This window comes from Amia ocellicauda, chromosome 5 (genome assembly GCF_036373705.1).
Source record: "Amia ocellicauda isolate fAmiCal2 chromosome 5, fAmiCal2.hap1, whole genome shotgun sequence".
In the NCBI taxonomy this organism is placed as follows: domain Eukaryota; kingdom Metazoa; phylum Chordata; class Actinopteri; order Amiiformes; family Amiidae; genus Amia; species Amia ocellicauda.
In genome coordinates this window covers 51,053,005-51,076,054 of record NC_089854.1, presented here as the reverse complement: position 1 = coordinate 51,076,054, position 23,050 = coordinate 51,053,005, and the positions used below count along the sequence as shown (strand labels likewise).

At 40.6% G+C, this 23,050-nt stretch overlaps 1 protein-coding gene across 1 annotated transcript in view; it reads right to left on the bottom strand.

Moving 5' to 3' along the window:
- Positions 1–23,050, bottom strand: part of bltp3b (bridge-like lipid transfer protein family member 3B) — a 49,235-nt gene that overhangs the window by 3,370 nt on the left and 22,815 nt on the right. Inside the window, exons 3-19 of the mRNA XM_066705623.1 lie at positions 20,863–20,901; positions 19,127–19,218; positions 18,687–18,876; positions 18,405–18,545; positions 17,792–17,962; positions 14,890–15,070; positions 13,716–13,799; positions 12,940–13,128; positions 12,273–12,385; positions 11,593–11,734; positions 10,858–11,051; positions 8,819–10,302; positions 5,364–5,533; positions 4,824–4,981; positions 4,498–4,648; positions 2,517–2,773; positions 590–698 (exon numbers count right to left, since the gene is read on the bottom strand). Coding sequence (XP_066561720.1) covers positions 590–698; positions 2,517–2,773; positions 4,498–4,648; positions 4,824–4,981; positions 5,364–5,533; positions 8,819–10,302; positions 10,858–11,051; positions 11,593–11,734; positions 12,273–12,385; positions 12,940–13,128; positions 13,716–13,799; positions 14,890–15,070; positions 17,792–17,962; positions 18,405–18,545; positions 18,687–18,876; positions 19,127–19,218; positions 20,863–20,901 — 3,865 coding nt within the window. The remainder of the gene's footprint in view (positions 1–589; positions 699–2,516; positions 2,774–4,497; positions 4,649–4,823; positions 4,982–5,363; positions 5,534–8,818; positions 10,303–10,857; positions 11,052–11,592; positions 11,735–12,272; positions 12,386–12,939; positions 13,129–13,715; positions 13,800–14,889; positions 15,071–17,791; positions 17,963–18,404; positions 18,546–18,686; positions 18,877–19,126; positions 19,219–20,862; positions 20,902–23,050) is intronic.

Sequence of the window (23,050 nt, the reverse complement as noted above, 5' to 3'; positions counted from 1 at the left end):
AAAGGGCATTGTTTAACAGGCGCAAATACTTAATAATGGATGAGATTAATGTTTGCATTTTTTTTAACCCCTCAATTTTAATACATTCTGTATCTATTAGGTATTACAGCAGGAAATACCAGAGATACAATAGGAAGCTTCTTTTCAACATCAGCAGCTTGAATTCGAAGCGGTTATGAAGCCTGTCGGAGCGATGCACGCGAATGATGATTGATTTATAAAGGACTGCCAACATTCCTCATTACAAGGTAGGTAAGGCGAGCCACATCTTCACTGTGGTGCAGACTGTGGGCTACGAGATTCCCCATGGGGCTGCGAGAGGAAAATGACCCTTTTGTAAGGCGTTTCTGTGCACAAATTGGTTTTAATAAGAATATTAGGGCAATCTTCTTAATGCTATAATTCTAGAATGCCTCTATCTGAAGCACCCAATTACATAAATCGTCTTTGAGCTAGGAAAGGCCAGGCCTAGTAAATACCTCTAAGTTTTTATGTAATTATTGTGCACAATCTAGCTATACAGGTCCAGTTATTACTGCAAAACCAACCTAAAATGTAACCGCCTCCCATCCAAACACCTCTGACCTACCCCCTATGGAGAAGGAGCCGTCGTCTATCCTCTGAATCAGCAGCCCGTTAATGAGCAGGGTGATAGGTGCTGGCTCAGGGTCCAAGGGGTTCTGACGAGGTCCATCGTCCTATGGGAGAGATCGTTCATCTTAGTATGCGTTAGTTTCTTAGATGAAAATTTCTCTCCATCAAAAAAACTAAACAAAAACAACAACAATGACGACAAAAAACAAAATATCTAGGATACTAACCCCTGACTCCTCCTTTGACAACAGTGTTGAGAAAAGGAGAACATACTGATTAACTTGTTGAACTGCAGACTTGAACAAAAATTCCTCACATTCCAGCCCTGGTGGCTCCGTTACTAGAAGGAAGACTCAGCATCAGCCAAACGGAGACGGTGGTCAGAGGGGGTTAAACTCTTCAGACACGTGGGCGGGGGTTGTGGGGGAGCGTGCAGACCTGCTCTCCCTCTGAAATGTGCTGACCACCCCTTAGGAAATTAATTTAACGAATGCTTATGATCACTACTAAAACACCAATAAATTGCAACAGAAAATAATAAGAGGAAGTTACAACTTACAAATAAACCCCAGACTAATTTTCAAATTTTCTGTGGATGATTTATTCTTCACCCACACAGTCTCTTGATAGACAGACACCTTACAAAGTTCTACATTTCCTTTTCAGAAATTGCTTTGAAAATCCCCATTCAGTTGAGTACAATTCAGTCCCCTCAAGGAAGAAACATCAAACTGTACTATATAAACAAAAATAAATAAAAAACTAACACACTGTCTTCAAATAAAATAAAATAAATATAAATGATCTCCTATCTATGCTATCCTAGGTCTTATAATAGCAATTTCAGTGTATCAGGCATACATGGTTGATGAAAGCAGATACGGTTTGTAACACTTTAAGAGTGAACTTTTAAGAAACACCTTTAAGACCACCCAAACGTAAGCTGATTATATTGACAGAAAGACTACATATGCCAATATTGGTGCGTCACTATTATAACAAGCTTAAGATTGTAGCACCTTCTAAAATTGAATCTGCAGGGGACTCAAAGCAAACACCATCATTCTGTATAAAGAACAGCCAAATGCATTAAATAGCACTTGTCTGCAAACCACCTACTGCTTCTCACACACAGCTCTCAACTGAGAGCACTGGAGGCAAAAATCTGCCATGCTATTTTCTTGTGCTATAAAAGGCAGACAGGTTGCAAAGCTCCATAGCCCTATCCCTCATTTAATGTGGCTGGGCTTTAGCATTCTTTTTCATAAATGGTAATGGAATTTGTAAACAGCTAACCGGCAAGCAGCTTGGGAGAAGAAAGCAAGATTTATCCCCTTTTGTATGTCATTCCACAGCACCTCAATGAAATGTGTTTTTTTTTTTTTTTGGGGGGGGGGGGAGGATTTAAAAAAAAAAAAACAGCAGTAATAGCAACACCAATGTCATATAAATAACTCTTGAATTGTCCTGTGACATTCTAGGATAAAAATAAAATACTTTTTTTGACAGGGATTTTCTTAATCTACCCAACCGTGGGAAGAAAGGAATACAAAATAAATAAAAGCACACTAGTCAGAAAATTACATGTAAAATAGGAAACATGTAGAAGTTACTTTCTTCTTAAAGCACACTGCATACCGTGAATGAAAATCTAAACAATATCCTTATGCGTTTTTTCTTTTTACTGTTCTTTAAATCCATTTCCAATAATTTAATAAAAAAGAGGAAATTGGCATAAAAAATACATAACCATAAATATGTTTTGTTACAAAATAATTTGCCACCACAAGATCCCTATGTTGCAACAGTATTTTTAAGTACTTCTATGAAATGAAGTAAAAATGTCAGTAGACAAGGGCACTGAAGGGCAGCACTTGGACTTTCACCTCACCCAATTAAGCAGGGTTCATGCTTTCACTTACTTTCAAATTAATGCGGGTGTCAGAAATGGTGACCTTCATGGGAAGCACCTGAGAGACCGAGTCGTCCTCCACGAAGCGGCCCAGGTTACGGAGGGAGGAGAGGAGGAAGTCGGAGGTGAAGTGGTCCACCTCACAGCATAGGAAGCCGTTCTGTGCCGCCAGGGGGGAGTGGGCCGAAGCTCTGGGGCCACTCTCCAGACGCACTTTGACCTCTGGAGTGGACTTCCTGGGGCCAGAGGCTGCAGCAGAAGCTGAACCTGAGAGACCAAATCGATCCCTTAATAAACGGCAGCATCAATTTTGCAGAAAACTACCAATACTCAAGACTATTGCTACCAGTCGGGTTAATTAATATAACTCAATACTACTTAAATGGGAGCAACCTTTGATGTGTAACACCAATGACAACATTGCAAAGCCTAGTTCGATGTAGATTTTGAATTTTGTGAGGCCGATACACTATTTAATCACCCAGGTTATTAGTACTCACTGCTCTTACTTCTACATTCACTTTTCATTTTAATCATATGTTAATCATGATTAGAAATATGTCCATTTGATCCTGTATAATATATGCAATCGATAATTAGAAATAAACCAACTCCATACAGCATGTCTCCCTAATCGGCCCTGGAACAGGATCAGTACAATTGTGCCTTTTGTTTAATGTCCCTAAGACAATTCTGGCACACTCAATTACTCTTAAAAACTGCACGCTTGCATGATTAAACCAAGTGCAATCTGTATTTTCTTTTTTGTTCATCCTATTAATAAGAAAATGCCATTAGGTAACACAGAACCATGAAAGCGGCTAACTGGTAAACAAATAACACTTCTTATATAAATATATATATAAATAAAATATAAAAAATGCTGCTTTATGATTGCTTCATAGATAAACTGAAACAATGTATACTATAACAACATGAAACGATGAATAATATATACAGAATATAAAGGAAATAATAAAAGTAAATGTTCCCACTACAGGAGAAATTGGAAGGATCTGAAGTACTTGTTTAGTTTTTAATCTGTTGTGTTAATCTGTATATAATTTATTTCACATACCTGGATTCAAATCAATTATTTAGCTAACCAGGCTCCTGCAAGTGTTGAAATGCTGACCAGTTCATTAATAGCCTTCCTAAAATACCAAAACGCTTATAAAATATACATACATACATCCCTCCAAAACTACAGATTTTAATTTAATCCAAAATAATGATAGTTAATAAATTTCACAATAGCGCTATAAAGGTTATTTTCCATCCCTGATACTGCAATGTGGTTGCTTATAGTCTCGATAGAACTTCCCTTCCTGAAAAAAGCAAAACTGCCAACAAAAAGCTTGAAATTGTTCAATCTTATTCTTTAAAAGAGACCTTATAAATGATTGCTTAATAGATTGTTCTTTTTCTTTCTTTCAAAAGGTGGCGTTTTAGTTTGGTAATATTTTTTGATGGATTTCTTGGTCAACCATCGACTGTGGTTAATCAATACAGTATGTACAGAATTCTTTACACTGGTGTATAGGAATGTGGTCGATTCGCAGCAGTGAGGTGTGTATCGAAGCAGGTCAGTCTTTTTTCACCCTGCAAACCCACTATATGGAACTTCTTAGCACACAAACACAGGTCTAAAGTGGAAATATCTTAGGGGGCAATGAATACACTGATCCCTGTATTATTTTAACTTTGGCTGCATTTACACACTACAAAATTAAAATCAGCAGAGGTATTGTCATAACTTATTTTATGTAACTGAAATTTGAATGCCAATTAAACACAAATCAACATGACAAAAGGTGTAGGTCCAAAGCAGGAACTTGTTAAAAGAATTCTGGATTAACCCAAAGACTCAAAACTTGTAATCTAGCCGTACTTCTTGGCAAGAGTCATGACCCTACCTTTACTGTCATGACTCTTTACCAGCATCTTGTGCATGAGAGAGGCAGGTAGGTGGTGCACTGAGTTGCTCTTACCCATGCTGGGGTTGCTGATGTACTGTCTGAAGTTGACATTGCCCAGCTGGTGTGGAATCAACTCATTGATCTGCAGGTACACGGCTGCACTGTCCCCCTTCATGTCTAGGCCGCAGTGAGCACCAAATATCTTAAAAACCACCACAGACACCTAAAACACACCAAGAATATGAGAGAGAAAAAAAACACTCCAATACTACAAGCTTACCATATGAGAGGTCACAAAGTCACAGTTCCAATTACTAAATAAACTAAAGTTTGTGTGTGTACTGCATGTTAAAATGTAGGTCTTCACATTCAATATTGTTATAGGGAGGACTCCTTACCAAATCCTTATTGGTCTCTTCTATGCTCTGAGAAGCAGCGCTGACAGCATCTGGTGACATGCCCCCGTCATTCTCCTGTCCCAGAGCATCAGTCGCACTTTCCGCCAGACTCTGGTCATCTTTAAAACCAGCCATTGACAGATCTTCAGAAATCCCATCTGTAATAATAATGGCAGAAGAATTGACGAGAGAAATGCAGCTTTATATGACGTTATTAGGCATCTAAAGACTTCCTGTGTAAATATAAATAGCTGCTCTTCCATAAATCAAGAGATACATGCTCCCACACAGCATTAAGATGTTCAAAAAGGCTTTTCCACTTGTTTTGCCTAATAAGAGGAACAAATGTTTTCTCAACCATAATGATAGCACAGACATTTCTATTTCATACAGATTGAATGAATTACACGATGCCCTGCAGATCACCTCAAAATATTTGGTATGCACTTCCAAGGTTCTGCTATATTTTTCAACCCTTTGTTTCATACTGGTTTACTGCCATCTAGTGGAATTTATTGCGAAACAGTGCCATTGGGCTACCTTTGTCAGTGAGAATGAAGCTGTCGCTGCCGTCACTCTCCAACATGTGCTCTTCCAGTAGATTGCTGTCAATGGAGATGTTGTCCAGGGAATGCAAAGACGGACTTTTCTTCAGATTCTTGTAGGATACGGAAAAGCTGGATTGGGATCTCTCTTTGATCAGCCTGCCACTTAAACACAAAAACACAAAGAGGGATTTAAAACCCCTTGCTGACATTCTCTCTTAGGTCCCTCCAGTGTCCTTGTGTCTCACTTGCCTCTCTGACTCTTGCCTAAGCCTGTGAACCCCTGTGTCATATCTAAAACCGATAAAATACCCACAGGATGTCTGAATAGTCACTCCCTTTCCTTACATTGATATTGCTCTTAAACTAATGTACTGAAGAGAAGCATATTAGTTTACCTTTTACACAAATTGATACCCTTTCCGTTACAGGTGAATGATGGCTGAAGTAGTAAGCATAGATGAAGGAGCAAAAAGCACATCAAGATACAAAAGTGCGGCAATCAGCTGTTCAAATTCAATGATGGTGGAGAGCTATACATGGCAGGGGGGCAGTCCTTGATCCAAAATCCATCAAAAACTGCAATGTTTCGGGCCAATGACAACTCCCCCATCATTGAACTTCAACAGCTTTGTATCTTCATATCCAGGTTGGGGTTTTGAGTTCTGCACTGGGGCAAAACAGACAATACCCAATGGCTAAAGACGAGGTTTGTGAAGACTGGTTACCAGATGCTGGTTATACAATCCAAATCAGAGTCCAAGAGAGGAGAATGAACATCGCAAGATTTGACTTGGAGTTTGGCCTTTCCAGATTAACACAACAGATTAAAAACTAAACAAGTACTTCAGATCCTTCCAATTTCTCCTGTAGTGGGAACATTTACTTTTATTATTTCCTTTATATTCTGTATATATTATTAATTGTTGCATGTTGTTATAGTATACATTGTTTCAGTTTATCTATGAAGCAATCATTAGTTTGTATTTATTCTGTCCGAGAGGTTACTTCAATCAAGCATTGTCTTTTTATGATTTCATTCAGCCACTGTTTTCTGGATATTAAATCAGCTGAAACAGTCAAACAGTATAGAGATTGTGTGTTTTGGGTCACAGGTATTTGGTTAAGGACTTACAACAATGTCTTTGATAAACTTCTGCTGCCTAAGAATGCTGACCATCACCAATCAACTCAAACACTTCAACAACAGTAACACACTTAATTATTATGTATGTGGTAAACTATGTTGTACAACTGTATTTTAATGAGATGTTATCACTTCTGACAGAGAAGACTGTAACCCATTGTCTCTGAAGATACAAAAAGGCTTCTCCAACTCAAATCCTTAGTTCTTTCCTTCACTTCATGTGAGAGGAGAGATCCGGGTTAACATGTATTTGTGTAAACTGTAATAAACTTGTTATTTCTTCATCGGTGTATCCTGGGACTTACTAAAACCACTACACTCCTGACACAGCACTGGTGTTCAGTGCTCTGATTGGACACACAGATATGCATATTTACTAGCCATAATGTGGTTATGAAAAGAAAGTTTCCATTTCCAAATGCTTCCGGCATATTATTAGTTTTAACACAGTGACCCTCAGTTTGCCAGTTCACAGCGATATTCAAATCCCTGAGTTTTAGTTTTCTCTAGAGGTTAATTACAAAAACACATGTAGAATATTCAGGTTCTGCAGATAAGACCATTATAGATAAGCAGGGAATTTCAACTCCCTGTCGTGAATTGAGCAACATCTCTTCTAATATACTCAGTTAGAGGGGTAATATGTTTTTTCTGCAAGTTCTCATTAGGGTGATTCTGTCCATGTGCAATTTAAGGCTGCTGGAAAAGAATGAATACATACATTTAAACGTCTGTGTTTGTGTCTGTGGTTTTATTGTTCTCACCAGTGGCGTACGGGAATTTATGATGGCCCCCCTGCAAGATCAGAGCACGATAGCACCCACCCCACCCCCGGTGAATTGGAGGGCACGTCCACCCCACCGAGATTGGAGCGCGGTTGCACACCCCTTTACAGGATCAGAGAACGATTTTTATTCTTATTTTCTTGATTTATTTATGTTTTTTTAAATAAATGTTGGGTGAGGCCCTTACATCTCTGTGATACATTTGATACTCTTCAACAGAAGTTAAAATGCACCGCATCTTCATTCTGCAGTACTCTGTAAGCAGATAAATTAACACTACCTGGAGACTAGATATTTTGAGCTTGTGTTCAGAGCCTCTGTACAATAAAAATATGCAAACACCAGAAAGAAGCCCATTCACCAGGTCTCAGATATTGTCCCTTAGATTTCACAAGTTGTTAAGTAAGACAGATGGATGTAAACTACAGCCTAGCCTTGTGACTTCTCACTTAAGCAGTGGTTAAAGCTAACTGCTCAGCAGCTTTGGCTGTTGAGTGAAAATGGGCACATTGACGAGAAGCATCCATAACCAGGTGGAATAGCTCAGATGGTGCTCACCGACCCCTACTGATTAGGTTCTCCTTGCCAAACAAAGAGGATGTGGATGGATAGACGGGCTGGAGGACATTCCTCTGCCATCCATCCACGTTCCTCTACTCATGCCTGAGTTGGAAGAGACGATCATTTTGGGCACGACAGTTTGGGGGATGAGAAACAAAATTCTAATTTCTCAAAACGAGCTCTGAATTTCTGCAAACAAACAATATACAAAGAAATCCAACGATATGCGTTCAACCAAGTCCTGAAACATGACCAAGATTTTTCCATCTAAGCTGCTAAATCTTTTTAAAAAGTTTCACAATTCAAGTCCAATTCCAGTAGAGTCTATTATGTCCACAGCAAAAATAATTAGGAATGGAATATGTATTGGCTCTGAAAAAGGGCATTTGAACTCAAAGTTGAATAGACCCCAAACCCTGGTTATAGGAAAAGGAAGGTGCTTTTTCTTCACATTTTTCTTCAAATGAACCAACTAAACTTTCTCTGGAGACTTGCCATCAGCAGTATTACATTTTCTTCTGGTAGCTCTTTCCAAGCTGTCAATCAGATGAGGGATGTCATTCTCATGTAAAAAGACACCTTCAGAGCAGAAACATTCCCCCAGATAGGCAGAGCCCTGCAAATTCAAAACCCTGTACACAGCACATTTTCACACGAACCTCCATGCATATTCACAGGATATTTAGAGCTCGGTGCTGTGGTTTTCATAATCCCTGTTCAGTAACATTATGTCCATAAAAGTTTATACTTTCAATAGTATATTTCATGAGGAGTGACAGATTAAATATTTGTTAAGCATGTGGGGGAAGTATTCAAACTTATGATTAACTAAGTAAACAGCAGTGGTGTTTTAGTGTGGGAAGAAACTGGACACTCACTACTGTTTAATGTCATCAGCTATGAATTCCTGATAATTTGAGACTGCATCAGCTAGGCTCATTCAAATCCTTTCAGTACCTTGACATTGACTGAGGCATCCTGGCCCCTGGAGTTTTCTCTCGGCCACCATTCCAGTCTCTGGAGGGTAAGGCCGCATCGGGTTTGGAGGCACCGGGTTCGGAGAAAGAGTCTCCGGCCCCGGGCTTTCTGCTGTTGACAGCTGTCGGAAGCTCGTCTTGAAGGGCTTTACAATCAGTGAGGCTGCTCAACTGCTCTTGGTTCTGACCCCCGATGGAGAAGGGGTCCACAAGGAATTCTGAGGGCTTCATGCAGTCCCTTTTCTCTTCCGAGCTTGCCCTCCTCCCAGATGCTACTGCGCCGTCCTCTGCATTGGGCTTCTCGATGGGGCCTTTTGGGATATAATCCAAGGTGGGCTGGAGGGGCACAGGTTCTTGTGCAGAGCCGTTGCCACACGGATTGCACAGCAAGTCATCTACAGAAGCGGTGCAACAGAGGACTGGGGCCACCACTTCTTCTGGGCCCACAAAGGTCTCGCTGCCAGATTCCAGATTCCCTCTGCTCTCTGAGGGGGAGATATCGGAGCCTATCTGGCTGACGTTGTCGGAAACTGGAGACTTGGTTCCTGTCTCAGGGGTGGGGAGTGGATGGAGCAGGAGGGCCAGCTCTGCGCTTTTCAGCAGCACCCCCACACAGACGTTGCTGTGGCCGGCGTGTTCCGTGTGCTTGGTGGTGGATCGGGCAATGTCCTCTTGCATGGTCTGCTGAAGGGATTTGATGGACTGCTGGAGGCGCAGCAGGAACACATACTGGTAATGGTTGATCTGCAGGCTCAGGTGTTTCTGGATGTGGATCAGCGCTTGAAGATCTGCTTCCGCAGGAGGGGAGGTCGATTCGGAGGACAGGGGGGTACTGTCCAGGGAGTGGGGCTTCCGGATCCCGTTGGTGACTGAATCGGAGTCTGCGCCATAGTAATCCTTCAGGAGTCTCTTGCGCTGCAGGCGGCTGGTCAGCTCTGCCGACTCGCTCTTGGGAATGCCAAAGCCTGGGCGGCTGGCGGAGTACAGGTGCTCCTGGGACTGGGCATACCTGGCAGGCTGGCAGACCCAGATGGAAAGAGGGAAGGAGTCCACAAAGGGCATGGGCCGGCCCCTGCCGCTCTTCATTCCCTCGTAGTCGATCCAAAACTGGGAGAAGTGGATGGCCCACAGGTCGGTAGCAGCGGAGGTCTTGAGCGCGTTGGTGCTCAGGGTGGGGGTGACGTAGCCCTTGTAGATGTCGTGCATTTTGGTGTCCTGCTCATGGGCATGCCTCTGGAAGACTGGGTGCAGGATGTTGAAGCCATCGGGGGATTTGGGGAAGGAGGTGAACGCTTTGCTGAAGAACTGGTGCTCTTTGAAGTCCTGCAGCACGGCCTCCAGGCTAGAGCGTGAGCACTTGGAGGAATGCCTGGTGTTGCTGGCAACCATCTCCGACGTCTGAATGGAAATGGAGCGCGGGAGGTCAGGGTGTCCCTTAAGCTCCTTTTCTGTAGGAATGACCAGCTGGGGGGAAAAAAATAAATAAAGGAATATGAAGTTTGAATGTGCTGAAGCTCATAAATGTCATTAGAAAAGAAACAGGAAGAATAAACATGATGAGTATTTGATTTTCAGAACTAGTTATTCAAATACTTAAAAATGTGATGGTTGTTTTGAGGCAGGGAACATATTTTCAAATACAAATACCAATTAGTCTCTGTAATTGACTCAGGTCTGCACAAAATATCGATACCATCTCTCCCTCTCTCTCTCTCTTTTCTCTCTGCTTTTTGTTTGTCCACACAGACGAATGCAAACAGCAACAGTGGCAGGCTTCTGAGTGTCTAGGTCCATGTTTGTTTACTTTTTCTCTGCATGGATCACGTGTTTCTGAAGGATTTGGGGAGTTTCGAGGCTGTGTCAGAGCCCCTTACTACAAATGCTCTGAAATCCTTCACTACGCAAAAAACAAATTCAGTGAAAGACGGTCATTCAGTGTGAGCTGCCCACTGTTCTCAAAATCAGGTCAGACTGTATAAATCGTGGAGTGTGACCTTAGCATAAATAAAAGCCATTTACCTTTAACATCAGCCCATCCATTCTGATATCAATGTGCTCATCAGGTTTCTCGCTGTCATCCAGTTTGTAGAGGGTCATGAACTGCTCCAAGCTCTGCATCAGGTCCAGAACAAACTGGTTGAGCCACACCATGCTTTTGCTATCCAGGACCAACTGCAGAGCATTGAGCTGCACATACAGGTTAGGGCAGGGGACTGCAGGGAGGGAGCAGACACCAGCGCCACTATTATTTCAAGTTTATCATCATGTATTACCCTTATATAAGGTGACTGACATTCATTAGCTACACAGTACAAACCCTAAATATGCAGTGTGAATGACAAAGATCGAAAAAAGTAGAAAATGGGGTGAACTTCAACAATCGGGTACAAATATTGTGAAGATAATGGTCAGGTCCTGGCTCACAGTTTCATTCACGCTGTATGCCAGATTTCCTAGCTAACATTAAATGAAACCGTGGATCTTCTCACTTGATGTTAAAAGTAGATGACGGTGGAGCAGTCTTGTGCACTACGGTCATGGCGACAGCATTTTTACAGGCAGTTTATTGTCCCATTAGCATGTTCCCTATGTCTCCCAAGGTCTTAGTATCTCAATTCACCACTCAACTTAACACATGTATGCAAATAGTTCAGCAGGATGTTTCAGAGGATACTTGAGGAAAGCCTTATAAAATGAATAAAAAACTCTTAAATGCTTAACAGAGTGGCTGATTGTGAAGGAGAAGTTACTTACTCGGGTAGTCTTTCCCATCAGGAAAGTAGTATTCGGTGAATTCTATATGAATGGCAGGCATCTCTTGTGGCAGATAGAGAACCTTCTTGTTGCAGGAGATCATTGATTTGGGGCTGGAGCGTCTCTGCTCTGCTGTCGAGACCTAGAGCCCATTTCCAGAAAGAAAATGAGGGCACCATGTTTTAGAAGCAGTTTTTTGTTTTTTTTTAATATTATGTAACCCAGTGTCTTTTCAAGTCCATGCGGGGGAAGTGCTATGAAGAATCTAGAAAATAAAAAGCAAACAGATACCAAAGGCATCACAGCCATAAGACAAGATTGAAAGCAAATAAATACATACAAAAAGGATTTTTATAGTCTGCAAAAGTTGTACTTGGCTGCCAAAAACAGTGATCTTTTAATGCCTTCAAGTTTGTTTGTTTTTCGCTTAAAAAAAATTATAAACTCATAAAAGATTTTTATCTAATCAATTTTTAATTTAAAGGCAATTTTTTTTTTTTTATTAATGGCACCAGTATCATAAATATTAGGTGTCTGAAACCATGAACCATAAGCACATGTATCATATTGTCTATCAAATATTCAAGATGTATCAGGTTCAGCCTCCTATCAAAACTATTACAGCAGTGTCTAAAGACAAACACAGACTTGAGCGCTGTTGAAATTGAGTGAAAAATGACCTGATAGATACTGAAGTCTGCCATCCTCAACACAATAGAGCTGGACATTAACTGAGTCCTGGGTGGCTGGCTGGGAGTAGAGAAAGTACTGGTTGACGTTGTGGAGATCTTTCCTGTTTAAAGAGAATGTTTTAAGACTTCATTAAAATAAATGCATTTAAGGATTTCTTTGGTCTCTTTTTACAAAACGTAACTTATTTGGGCCCCCCGCACTCTAAACTTGTAACGCATTTAAAATTTTATCTATTTTTCAGATAATTAGATTTCAATGTACAAGGGCTTCTGTCTGCCACTGTACAACGTATGTCTGAACAGTACAGTTATTGTACAAGATACAAAATAAATATTTAAAACAAAATATGAAATCGCAAAAATAACTCCAAAACAGGAAGAAAAACACCCTTTGGTATGTATGGTGTAGACAATATTTAATAAATAAAATAAAAATCTTGGACTTCAGAGCTTTGTTATTCTCAGTTTGCTTGGTATCAAATGTCCATTGGACTAAAAAAAGCCAGTAAGGAGCTCAGATCTACCAGTCTTACAAAAATAGCTAATAAAGCAATGGTGTGTTTGCAGGTTTGTGTTTAACACTGTAAAGGACTTGAAGGGGGTATGGTGACAGACTGGCATGATGTCTTTTTGGTTGTGGGCTGTGTCGTGGTACCTGCGGGGGCATGCTGTGGCGAGCTGTGGGGAGGGGAGGAAGCCGGGACACTGGCAGCAATGCGCTGGTCTTTCAAAGCGTTCTTCAGCATCTCCACGTTGGCCCGGAACTCTTCCAGCAGGCTCTTGGCCCAGGTCTCCCTAGATTTCGTTGCCTCGCTATAGTGCAGCCAGTGTGCACAGCTCTCACCTGGAGCAACACAGGGGGAAGACTCATTAAGCGGTCACCCCAGACTCGTTTTTAAACTATTTCCCAGCAGAGACATTAGTGACTGGGTCTTGTACAGTTTGAAACTAAAGAAACTTGAGTTTCTGTTGAGTTTTACAACATTTGTCCCTGAAAAGTCTTGCCCATGGGTATAAAATTTAAATTAAAAAAACAAAGAACGAGATAAAACTAATGAAACATTAGGAGTGCAGCATTGTCCACTTTCTCATAGTACTCCTGATGCACATTCAAAGGTTTTGCTTTGTCTGATCACCAGGTGCCATCTGTCCTCTCTCTAAGTACCAGACTCTGTCAAGTCAATGCCCTCACGGAAGCCAAGTTTGCAGCAGGGAAGATGAGGTGTCCTTATTTTAAAACAAGGACATTGCAGAAATACACTGACAAAGATCAACAGAAAAACTAGTTTTTTTTTTTTACTGGCCTGGTATATAAAGGGTTTTAAAGTTGTTAAAACTGTATCTGATAAGGGAACTGGAACTGGATCTATTTAAGCCAATATGGTCGGAATACATTGGTTTATCATTTTTTTTTTTTTTTTTGTGATTTACCTGCTCTGTGAAAAGGATAGTAATCCACTGCTATCTCACTGAAAGACAGCTGCATTGCCCCACCAGTGATTCTCTTGTCTATTCCTGTGCAAAACAATAATCATGAGTCAGGCCAGGATCCAGGATTCAGTTCAGATTACTGATGAACTACAGGACTAGTATAATAAAAAAACACCAATGCACAGTCACCCACTTTAAAGCATATCAATAAAACACACACAAAACAGAAGTATGGAGCCCCAGAGATTAGGGGGACAAACTCAAAACAACAACAAAAAAAAAAAAAACAGGAGATAGAATAACATTTGAACAAAACTAATTTCTGTACATTGTTTAAAAAAAAAGGACCAGGATTTATTAAACCATGAACAAATGATTAATTATGACTTATAATATGTGTGGTTGGTTTATTTAACCAGGGCAAAGTATTATTAATTTCACATACATTTTTTATCAGCACTTATCTCTAGGGTTCCTTAACAAAATAATGTAATGCAATACTATAGAATCGTATTATAGCTATACCTAATAATATGTATTAGTCATTTGAGCAAGAAAAACTGAGTATTCAAGTATTCAGTGAAAATCTAAAGTTGTGACAGTTTTTAAAGTTACAAATATCTCCCACTGGATGTTGCTTTGTCTCCTAATGCAAGCAAATTATTGTTAAGGAGTTCAAATGTGAAACATTGAAATACAGAAAATCTGCAGATGGAGAAAGAAAAGAGGGGAGAGGAGTCTGTCATGATTCTTTGATATCCATTGTGCTCATTCGAATTTCATGACAATTAACCATCTTGTGAAATGTGAAGTGTTCGCAAGACTCCTTCAACACCAGTGATGGATGGCACAGAAGGATGAACAGCTCGGCGCTCTGCCATCAGCCAGGCGCTATTGCCAGGCAGGGTGATAAAATGCCTCAATTGTTTTTCTGTAACGCGATAATAAATAAGAGTGAAATGCACAGCAGTTTCAACACAGTATTAGAAACTGTAATCTTCTAGTTTTTGTAGGTTAGCATGTTATTTTTAATGCAAGGTGCACTACTTATAATTTGCAAACTTTAGAGCAGTATTGAATACATCTAGTTCATCAGCTAATCAGAGGACTGAAGTGAATGGGAGGCTGGGAGGCCATAAAAGTAGTTGAAGCCACTGTCCTTGAACAGCATTACCTCTGTCCTTGGAATGGATGTCATCACAGATGTGCAGGTCCAGGTGCTTGATCTGCAGGTGGTGAGAGGTCTCTTGGACGTCATAAGAGCTGAAGAGCTTGGCGTTGGTGGCATTCTGGTCAGCGGCTGCAGCGGTCTGCTGGGTGCGCACCTGCTGGGATGTGGGGGCCGGGGCTGGGTTCTGGGGAGGACAGGAAGCCATTAACTGCCGGAAACATGGCTGCACTATACAGATACACCACCAAGAGGCAGCATACACACAGAGAAAATACACACATGCACTAATGCAAACACAAACGTGTACACACACACACACACACACGCGCGTGCACACATAATATTAGTACTTATTAAAGACAGTGGAGCAGGATGGAGTTCCAAACATATATTAGCAGAATGATAATAAATGATAATGCATTTGGAGGTATTAGAATTACCATTGTGCATATTCTTTGCATATGTCAACGGGGCCCAAAATATTACAAATATAATCAATGACCGCAACACTTCAGTGGTGCTGATAATGTATTGACACAAAATACTCAGGATTTTGAAGGAGAGGTCAACTCTCATTAGAAGCCAACTGGTTCAGAAACATATTTATTTTCTACTTTTATTATAACGAGCTTCTAAAGCAAAAGCAGGGAAAAAGCCAGCAGGTGGTGCAATAACACAAGTCTGTGATAAGCGGAGGTTGGAAAAATGTGTTGAAGAATCATTACGTAAAGACACAGGCACAGAAATTGACTGTTCAGAGAGAATTTGTATCCTGAGAAGTTGGCTATTTACTTGCACAATTTCACTACCTTGCATGTAATTATATTTTTGAACAAATTATTGAATTGAGTTCCAGAGCACCACATAGTTAATTACATTCATGACAATGGAGGAAATCAGTCAGGATAACCTGGCAGCACTGTGAAAATTATAAAAGAGTAAATCTAAGTGTTGCTATGTAATAAAAACTGAGGATGTTTACACGAAAACTGAAATTCTGTGAATAAGACTATGAAATCCATATTGGTTATTTAAAACAACGAGGCCTTCAAGACCAGTAGCAAAACTGTTGGGGCCGTGGAATGCCTTATAAGGCTAAAACGCAAACTCGTAATTTGGCAGAGGAGTGAAATAGTCTGGACCATATGCCAAGGAAGTGGAAGTGCAGGCCAAAATATATTCCATGTCCTTGACAGATGTCATACTAATAAATGTACAGTCATTCATGCGAGTGTAAAAATAATTTTATATGAAATTTAAAAACACAAAATTGAACTGCAGTTATGGAGTAACAAACAAAAAACAATCATTAGTGTGCAGAACAGCACTGTTTCAAATCCAAACTGTTGTCAGTGGGAAGGAGTGGGTGAGATGATTAATGCACAGATCTCACACTTGCCAGGTCTGCAATGGGAGCAAAGTGCTTTTTAAACATTTATATATAAATAAAAAAATAAGCAAATGTTATACATGATTATCAAAGTGACAAGAACGACACTTGCAAAGAAAACATGCATAGCCCTGGTACATTAAAAGGGTAGTTTCAGTCTCCAAACAATGAAAAAAAGGGGAAGACTGAAGGCAAACTGGCAAACAGGGCATCCTCACAACACAGAGACATAGATCTCTCAGCTCCACACAGCACTACCATAAAGCACTTTGGGGGGGTGAAAATCACAGAAGGAACAAGACATAGCACACACACACAGCTGTGGGACAAACTACACAGAGAACAGAAGAGATTTATGCGACGGAGATTAAAGCAGGGCTGGAATTTGAGATGATAAGAATAAGGCCTACAGACGGTCTTCCTAACCGGGGTGAGTTTCATTAGTCAACAAACCTAGAAAGCCCAGCTATTGAATAAAGATTACACAATCCCCTTCTCGATTTATATTCAGCCTCGGAAATTAGGTTTGAATGGACTGCAAAATACCATGATGGCGTGAAGTTAAACTGTAAGATGAGTAAAAGCAATAGGTCGGTCAGCTGAGCAGGACGCAGGGATTGCATCACTAAGGGCTGATATTAGAACACATGAGCAGTTCTGCTTGAGCCGTGGAGTGTAGTTTCAGTGTGTGTTACAATAACAAGTTAGGTGATACTGTACAAGCACTGAGCTTGGATCAAGTATTTGAATTAAAATGAAATGGTGTGCATTTCACATAAAATAACATGCAAAGTTTTGTTTGCTTAGTCATGGGGGAAAAAAAAAAATTATACCACAGGCACTGGTTTTGAAAACGATATTAGAAAGTGAAAATGGGCAAGCAAAACGGAGATCTCAAAATGACAGTGAATTACAGCTTGACGTGTACAAATGACTAACTGTTGTTTGAATTCTCTGTTCAGTTCAACACCCTGAATGATATCGCTCCATGATCTCAGCCTGCCCATGTTTGCCCGTATGATGTAAACATTTGTTTGTGTGCAATCCATCCAAATTTCTAAACTACAGACGAGCTGTCCAGCTGGCAGGAGACTGCCTGGATATTGCATAAGCATTTCCTTTTTTTTCCTTTTAAAACCTCTGTAGAGGACAAAGAAAAAGAAAAAAGAAAGGTTCTATTTTTCTATTTAATTTAATCTATGAATTCAGTAATTGTAGAATCCAGGAAACAGATATGAAATATGGGGTAAAAGAGGCGATGCATGACAGGATTTCTGCAGAATAAATAAACCAACAGGGTCCTATGCATGTGATTATTCTAATGAGCTTTCCAGGATCAATTTTTGTCAACTAATGTGGCTCATTTTCAGATATTCACTTTTCGTGCATTAAAGCCCAAAGGCCAAAGCCCTGAAGATAGGATTTATTTATTATTAATGATTGAGTGTTGTCAAAACCCCAAAACCCTGTTGAAACCCTGTCTGCAGTGGCAAAGGTCAGGAGACCCAGCCCTACCTGATTAGACTCCGAAGCCATGCTCTTTCTCTGCTGGGCCGACTTCTCCATGACTTCGCTCAGAGACTTGGCGTACTGGACCATGGCCTTCAACTGGGAGTCGGTCAACACCCAGAGCAAGTCATCCAAGAACAGGATCAGCTTAGATGCCACCACGTTGCAATCTTTCATCTGGTACAGGGAAAACCAAAATCAGATTTTCAAACTACAACCACGAGGTATAGTCAATTACATCGTGTTAATCCAGATCTGTCTGCAATCCACATGCATTCCGGCTTCTTATGCTTTGTGTCATGTAGTTTTCTATTTTAAACCTTGTGAACATACTTTAAAAATGTGACACATTAAAATCTGAACTGGTAAGTATACCAGCAGCCTTATGTGAAACACTTCTTAACCCAAAACATGAGCGATGTTTCAGCCAAAAAGAGATTTCTGCAAGGGGATTTTTTTAATTATCACTTCTGTTTTATTCTTCCACACTATTGAGTTCGCTAACCTCTAAAACAGTGTTTTGTCCAGGAATGCATTGGGCAAAGGCCTTTGGGATCTCAGTGTGTGAGAGTAGAAGGTGCTGTGCAAACGGAAGTCGTTTCATTCTCTGTGCCCTTACCCGCCTCTTGAGCGTGACCTTGATTTTGGACTGATTGGTGATCAGTCGCACCGGGGCGCTCAGGATTTCATGATCTCCGCTTTGAATAGCGTCCGCCTCTATCCTGATCATCTGCCAGCTGATTTCTTTGAATGTCAAAATCTGTAAACGATAAAAGCATTTGGGTTTTCAACTCCCATTCTCTATGGATAGACTGTTCATTACAATACAGCAGAGCTCTGTTAAATACAGGATTAATCTGAATGCTGAAGGGAAGAGAGGTTCCACTGTGTGGCCGTTTACCTCCCCACGCTGAGGGTCCTGTATCCGGGTGAATCTCAGGTCGCTCAGTTGCCAGCTGGTGTTCACGCTGTACACCTTCAGCTGGGACAGCTCGAAGGAGGCGTTGAAGGCCTTCGCTTTGATTCGGATGACAATGGAGTTGACCGAAAGAGAGATGCCTTCCACCACCTTCTCTGCAAAGCCATATTCGCTGGGAGAGGAGAGGCACAGAAAGGGGTACAGTAAGCGGGCAGCACAGAGCTTCAGTATTCAGATGCAAACAAAGAGAAACAAAATGGTTGAAGATTAATTCAGCTTCAAAGATCGGCCTAAGTAGTGGGGAAGGGCAGGGGGTACAACACAACCTAACATAAAAAAAGACTGGGTATGTACTAAAGGAAAAGTATTAAGAAAATCAACATTAATTACCCAGGATGCACTGTGTTACCATGTCACCTCACCTTTGACCAGAAGCTGTGGCTATAGGGGAAGGCCCATTGGGTGACCTTGGCTCCTCACAGGTGCTCATTTCCATCACGACTTTATCAAGGTACTGTAACAAACAGCCACAAATTGTCAGAGTACATAAATTAATGTATTGGTTCCCTTTCAAATCGAAAGACAGCCATTACCCAATGGGAAAGGCCTTCTGACCTGCCAATCATTGAAAACATGTACCAAAGCATCCCAATAGGGGCCCTGCTGGCAGGAGGAAGACCCTCAAGTGTGGCACCGTGAAAGAGAGCACACAACTTGGCTTGTCCCCTCGTTGAGTGCGCTGAGATGTGTTCAGGCATGGGAACATTAGCAGTCTCATAGGTGAGCCGGATTGCGTCCGCCACCCAGTGCGCCAGTTGACGTTTTGAAACTGCACTCCCTCTGATGGTGGAACCGAAGCAGACAAACAGCTGGTCGGATTTGCAGCTCTGCATCTGCAGTCCTCATCAGATGTATGTGGAGGGGGATGGAAAGACTCCAGGGCAATAGGTTGGTTTATATGAAACGCAGACACGACCTTGGGCAGGAAGGCCGGGTTCTTCCCGAGAGTGACTCTGTCGTTGCTTCCCGAGAAGATCAGACAGGCTTTATCTACAGACAAGGCGTGAATTTCACCAATTGTTCTTGCCGATGTTATTGTTACCAGGAAAGCTACCTTGATTGAGAGGAAGCAGAGCTCCGTTGTGGAGATGGGCTCAAAGCACCGCTCAGTCCTTTCAGCACTAATTCCAAGCCTGTGATTGTGCTTTACTGAGTTTCGCTTGCGATTGCCTTAAAGCTTTGAGAAGTGTGCTCACCTGCTCTTCGGAGTTCGGTTCTAATTTTCGCTATCTTCTTTGAGGTGCTATATGCGGAGGACTGCGCAGAGCCGCAAATCTGACCAGCTGTTTGTCTGCTATGGTTCCACCACCAGAGGGAGGACGGTATCCAAACAGAGACTGGTACACTGGGTGGTGGATGTGATCCAGCTCACCTATGAGACGGCTAATGTCCCCATGCATGAACACATCTCAGCGCACTAAACAAGGGGACAAGCCAAGTCGTGGGCTCTCTTTCACGGAGCCACACTTGAGGATCTTCCTCCTGCCAGCAGGGCCCCTATTGGGCAGCTTTGGTACATGCTTTCAATGACTGGCAGGTCAGAAGGCTCTTCCCATTAGGTAATGGCTGTCTTTATTTTTCTGGGAACCGGGGTTATGATAATAACCTATCATTACAAATATTGGGTTTGAAGCCTTAAAAACCTGTAATGTTTATATAACACACACATGGTATGGCGTGTAGGAGGTAAAACTTTACACTATTTAACAGTGGTATAATTATTCACGTCATACTAAACACACTAGGATGAAATCTGCAATATTGTTAAACACCAGCAATGAAAGACCAGGATCTGATTAACAATGGAGAATTGGATTTAACCCCCCACGAGCACACACAAACACACACAGTGTGGTACTATATAGCAGTGTAAGAGATTGCTTTCTCTCACCTTTATGATTATTATTCAGAAAAAAAATATGCTGACATTACACTATTGAGGATTAAATCATGATGAATATGATTTCCCATTTGCCTGAAGAATTAACCTGATCTGTTGAAAAATGGTCTGGCTTATGCTATGAGCAAAAATACAACAGGCACAAAATCAGATTGCATGTAATGAAAGGAAATTCTGTATTTTTATTTTTGTTTTTACCAGGGAGATGGGGTGAGTCTTCAGCTTTGTCCATGGGATCTGTGAAACAAACAGAAAGCCCAGTTAATGAGTATTCGAAGAGAAAACACAGTATCATCGTTTTTCATCAGCTCCCGTTTCATGTTATTGATACTACGAATGTACCAACATACAAACAGCATCTTTGTTATTGTATCAGACTGATTGCATGACATATTCAAAACAAGCAATTTATCTTAAACAGAGTATTATTAACCTAAACATACACATTTTTACCTTCTTCTGTAAACGTTTTTTTTATAATGGCATAAAAAAAAATATTATATATAATTGTGTTTCATACCATTTCCTTAAATCAGAAAATTACAGGGCCTCAGATCTTCATAGCATTAACTTGCAAAAGGACACAAAACTAATAAAAAATTATCTTCATTTATATTAAATTATAAGAAAGAAACCCCACAGATAAATACATTAAAGATCAAAGACTTAAAATTATTACTTAAAATAAGGTATTAATGCATTGGAGACAAACCGTTGTGATACAGTATAGGATTGTCCCTAGTGTGTATATCAATAATAAAGTGTAATCATCTCCACAGCCTATACTTCACAATATCATACCCAACTCATTGAATTGGCTGCTATCTTAGGAGAGCAGGAATCCCTTTAACAGCTCATCTTTTTGTGCACCATACTACAGTTTTAATGACATTTCTTCAAAGTAAGGTCTCCTCAGCCCAGGTATTCAGCAACACCCAGACTAATTGCCATGAATTAGCATTCACTGCAAGAGAGCTAGTTAGGGCAAATAATTGCTATGTGGGAGAAAGAAAGAACTACACAGATATAAACCCAACTCGGCCGCATAATTTTTTGCTAATCATCAGGATAAGAAGAAAAAAAAAAAGATCTTCACTGGCCAATGACTGAGAAGAAGCCCTTCAGTTCTGAATTGTTAGCTTAGTTAACTTGGTACAATTATGTGAAATCACAGAATACCGATACCGAAATATGAAAGGAGGTGTATGAGAGAGCATAACAAACAGTGCTCTGGGTCTCAAGGTTCCCTTGATAAAAGACTACTACCAACCTCTCCCAACTGAAGAGCTGCATGGCTGTGTTTGCCCTCTACATGCACAATCTTCTGTGAACTTTGCAAATATCCAGAAATAAATAGAAGCCTGTAGAAACCCTAATGGATCTTACACACAAACTAATAAATAAAAATAATAAAACATTCATAGTGTGCTGAAGGAACTTGATATTCATGTCTTTTTGGTGGAGGTTTGCCTTTAAGCTGAACAATTGTAATTGTTATCAAAAAACCTGCGTTTATTTATCCATTTACATAAACATCCACTGCGATCAACACCTTCTGGAATGAGCGTGCAGCTCTCTCTAGCAAGGCTCAGCTGATACACTCCAGGCAAAGTTCCTATGAGGTCTTGAATTCCTGCTGCTGCTGTTCAAGGTTAATGAGCAAAGCCATCTGCAATGATCTCACTGTGAATGTTGGAGCCGTGGTGACCAAACCCACAGGCACATGCTGTACAGGCTGCCACCACTGACAGTAAACAATGGCTGGGAGAGAAATGCAGATGAAATCTCAGACAGATAAGAGAGAATGTTTCCTTAAAAGCATTTCTAAAAAGAGATCTCAGAAAAAGATTTTTTTTTTATATATATATAAAGGAGAATTAATTTCCAGCTGTTTGGAGAGAGATAACATAAAGCTAATTACAGTCACCTAAGGAGTTATAAATTGACTGATGAGCAATGACAACCATTTAATGAAAATTATTGTCTTCATATGTAGGCCGACAAATAATTTTTCATCATGAATTGATACAATTATACTTTGTATTCTGTTCTTATTTTAAATACCCGCTTTCTACCCACAGACACAAATTTATACCAATCATTATATGATAGGATCTCCATTATGCTTCAATTTATATTGTAGGGAGCAAGTCACTGTGGCTGCTTAAATCTACATAACTTAAATAATGTATTGCATTCTAAGTGCACAGAAACTGGGCTGCCATTCACTACCTAACAATCCCAACCAAAAACAACAACTGTGAAAGTGCACTACTGCAGCTGGTGTTGGGCCCTGGACACACAGCCCACAATACAAACTGTGAGATGATGTAGTATAATAATGAACTGGTTAAGCACTGAACTCCATACAGCTTTACCTATAATA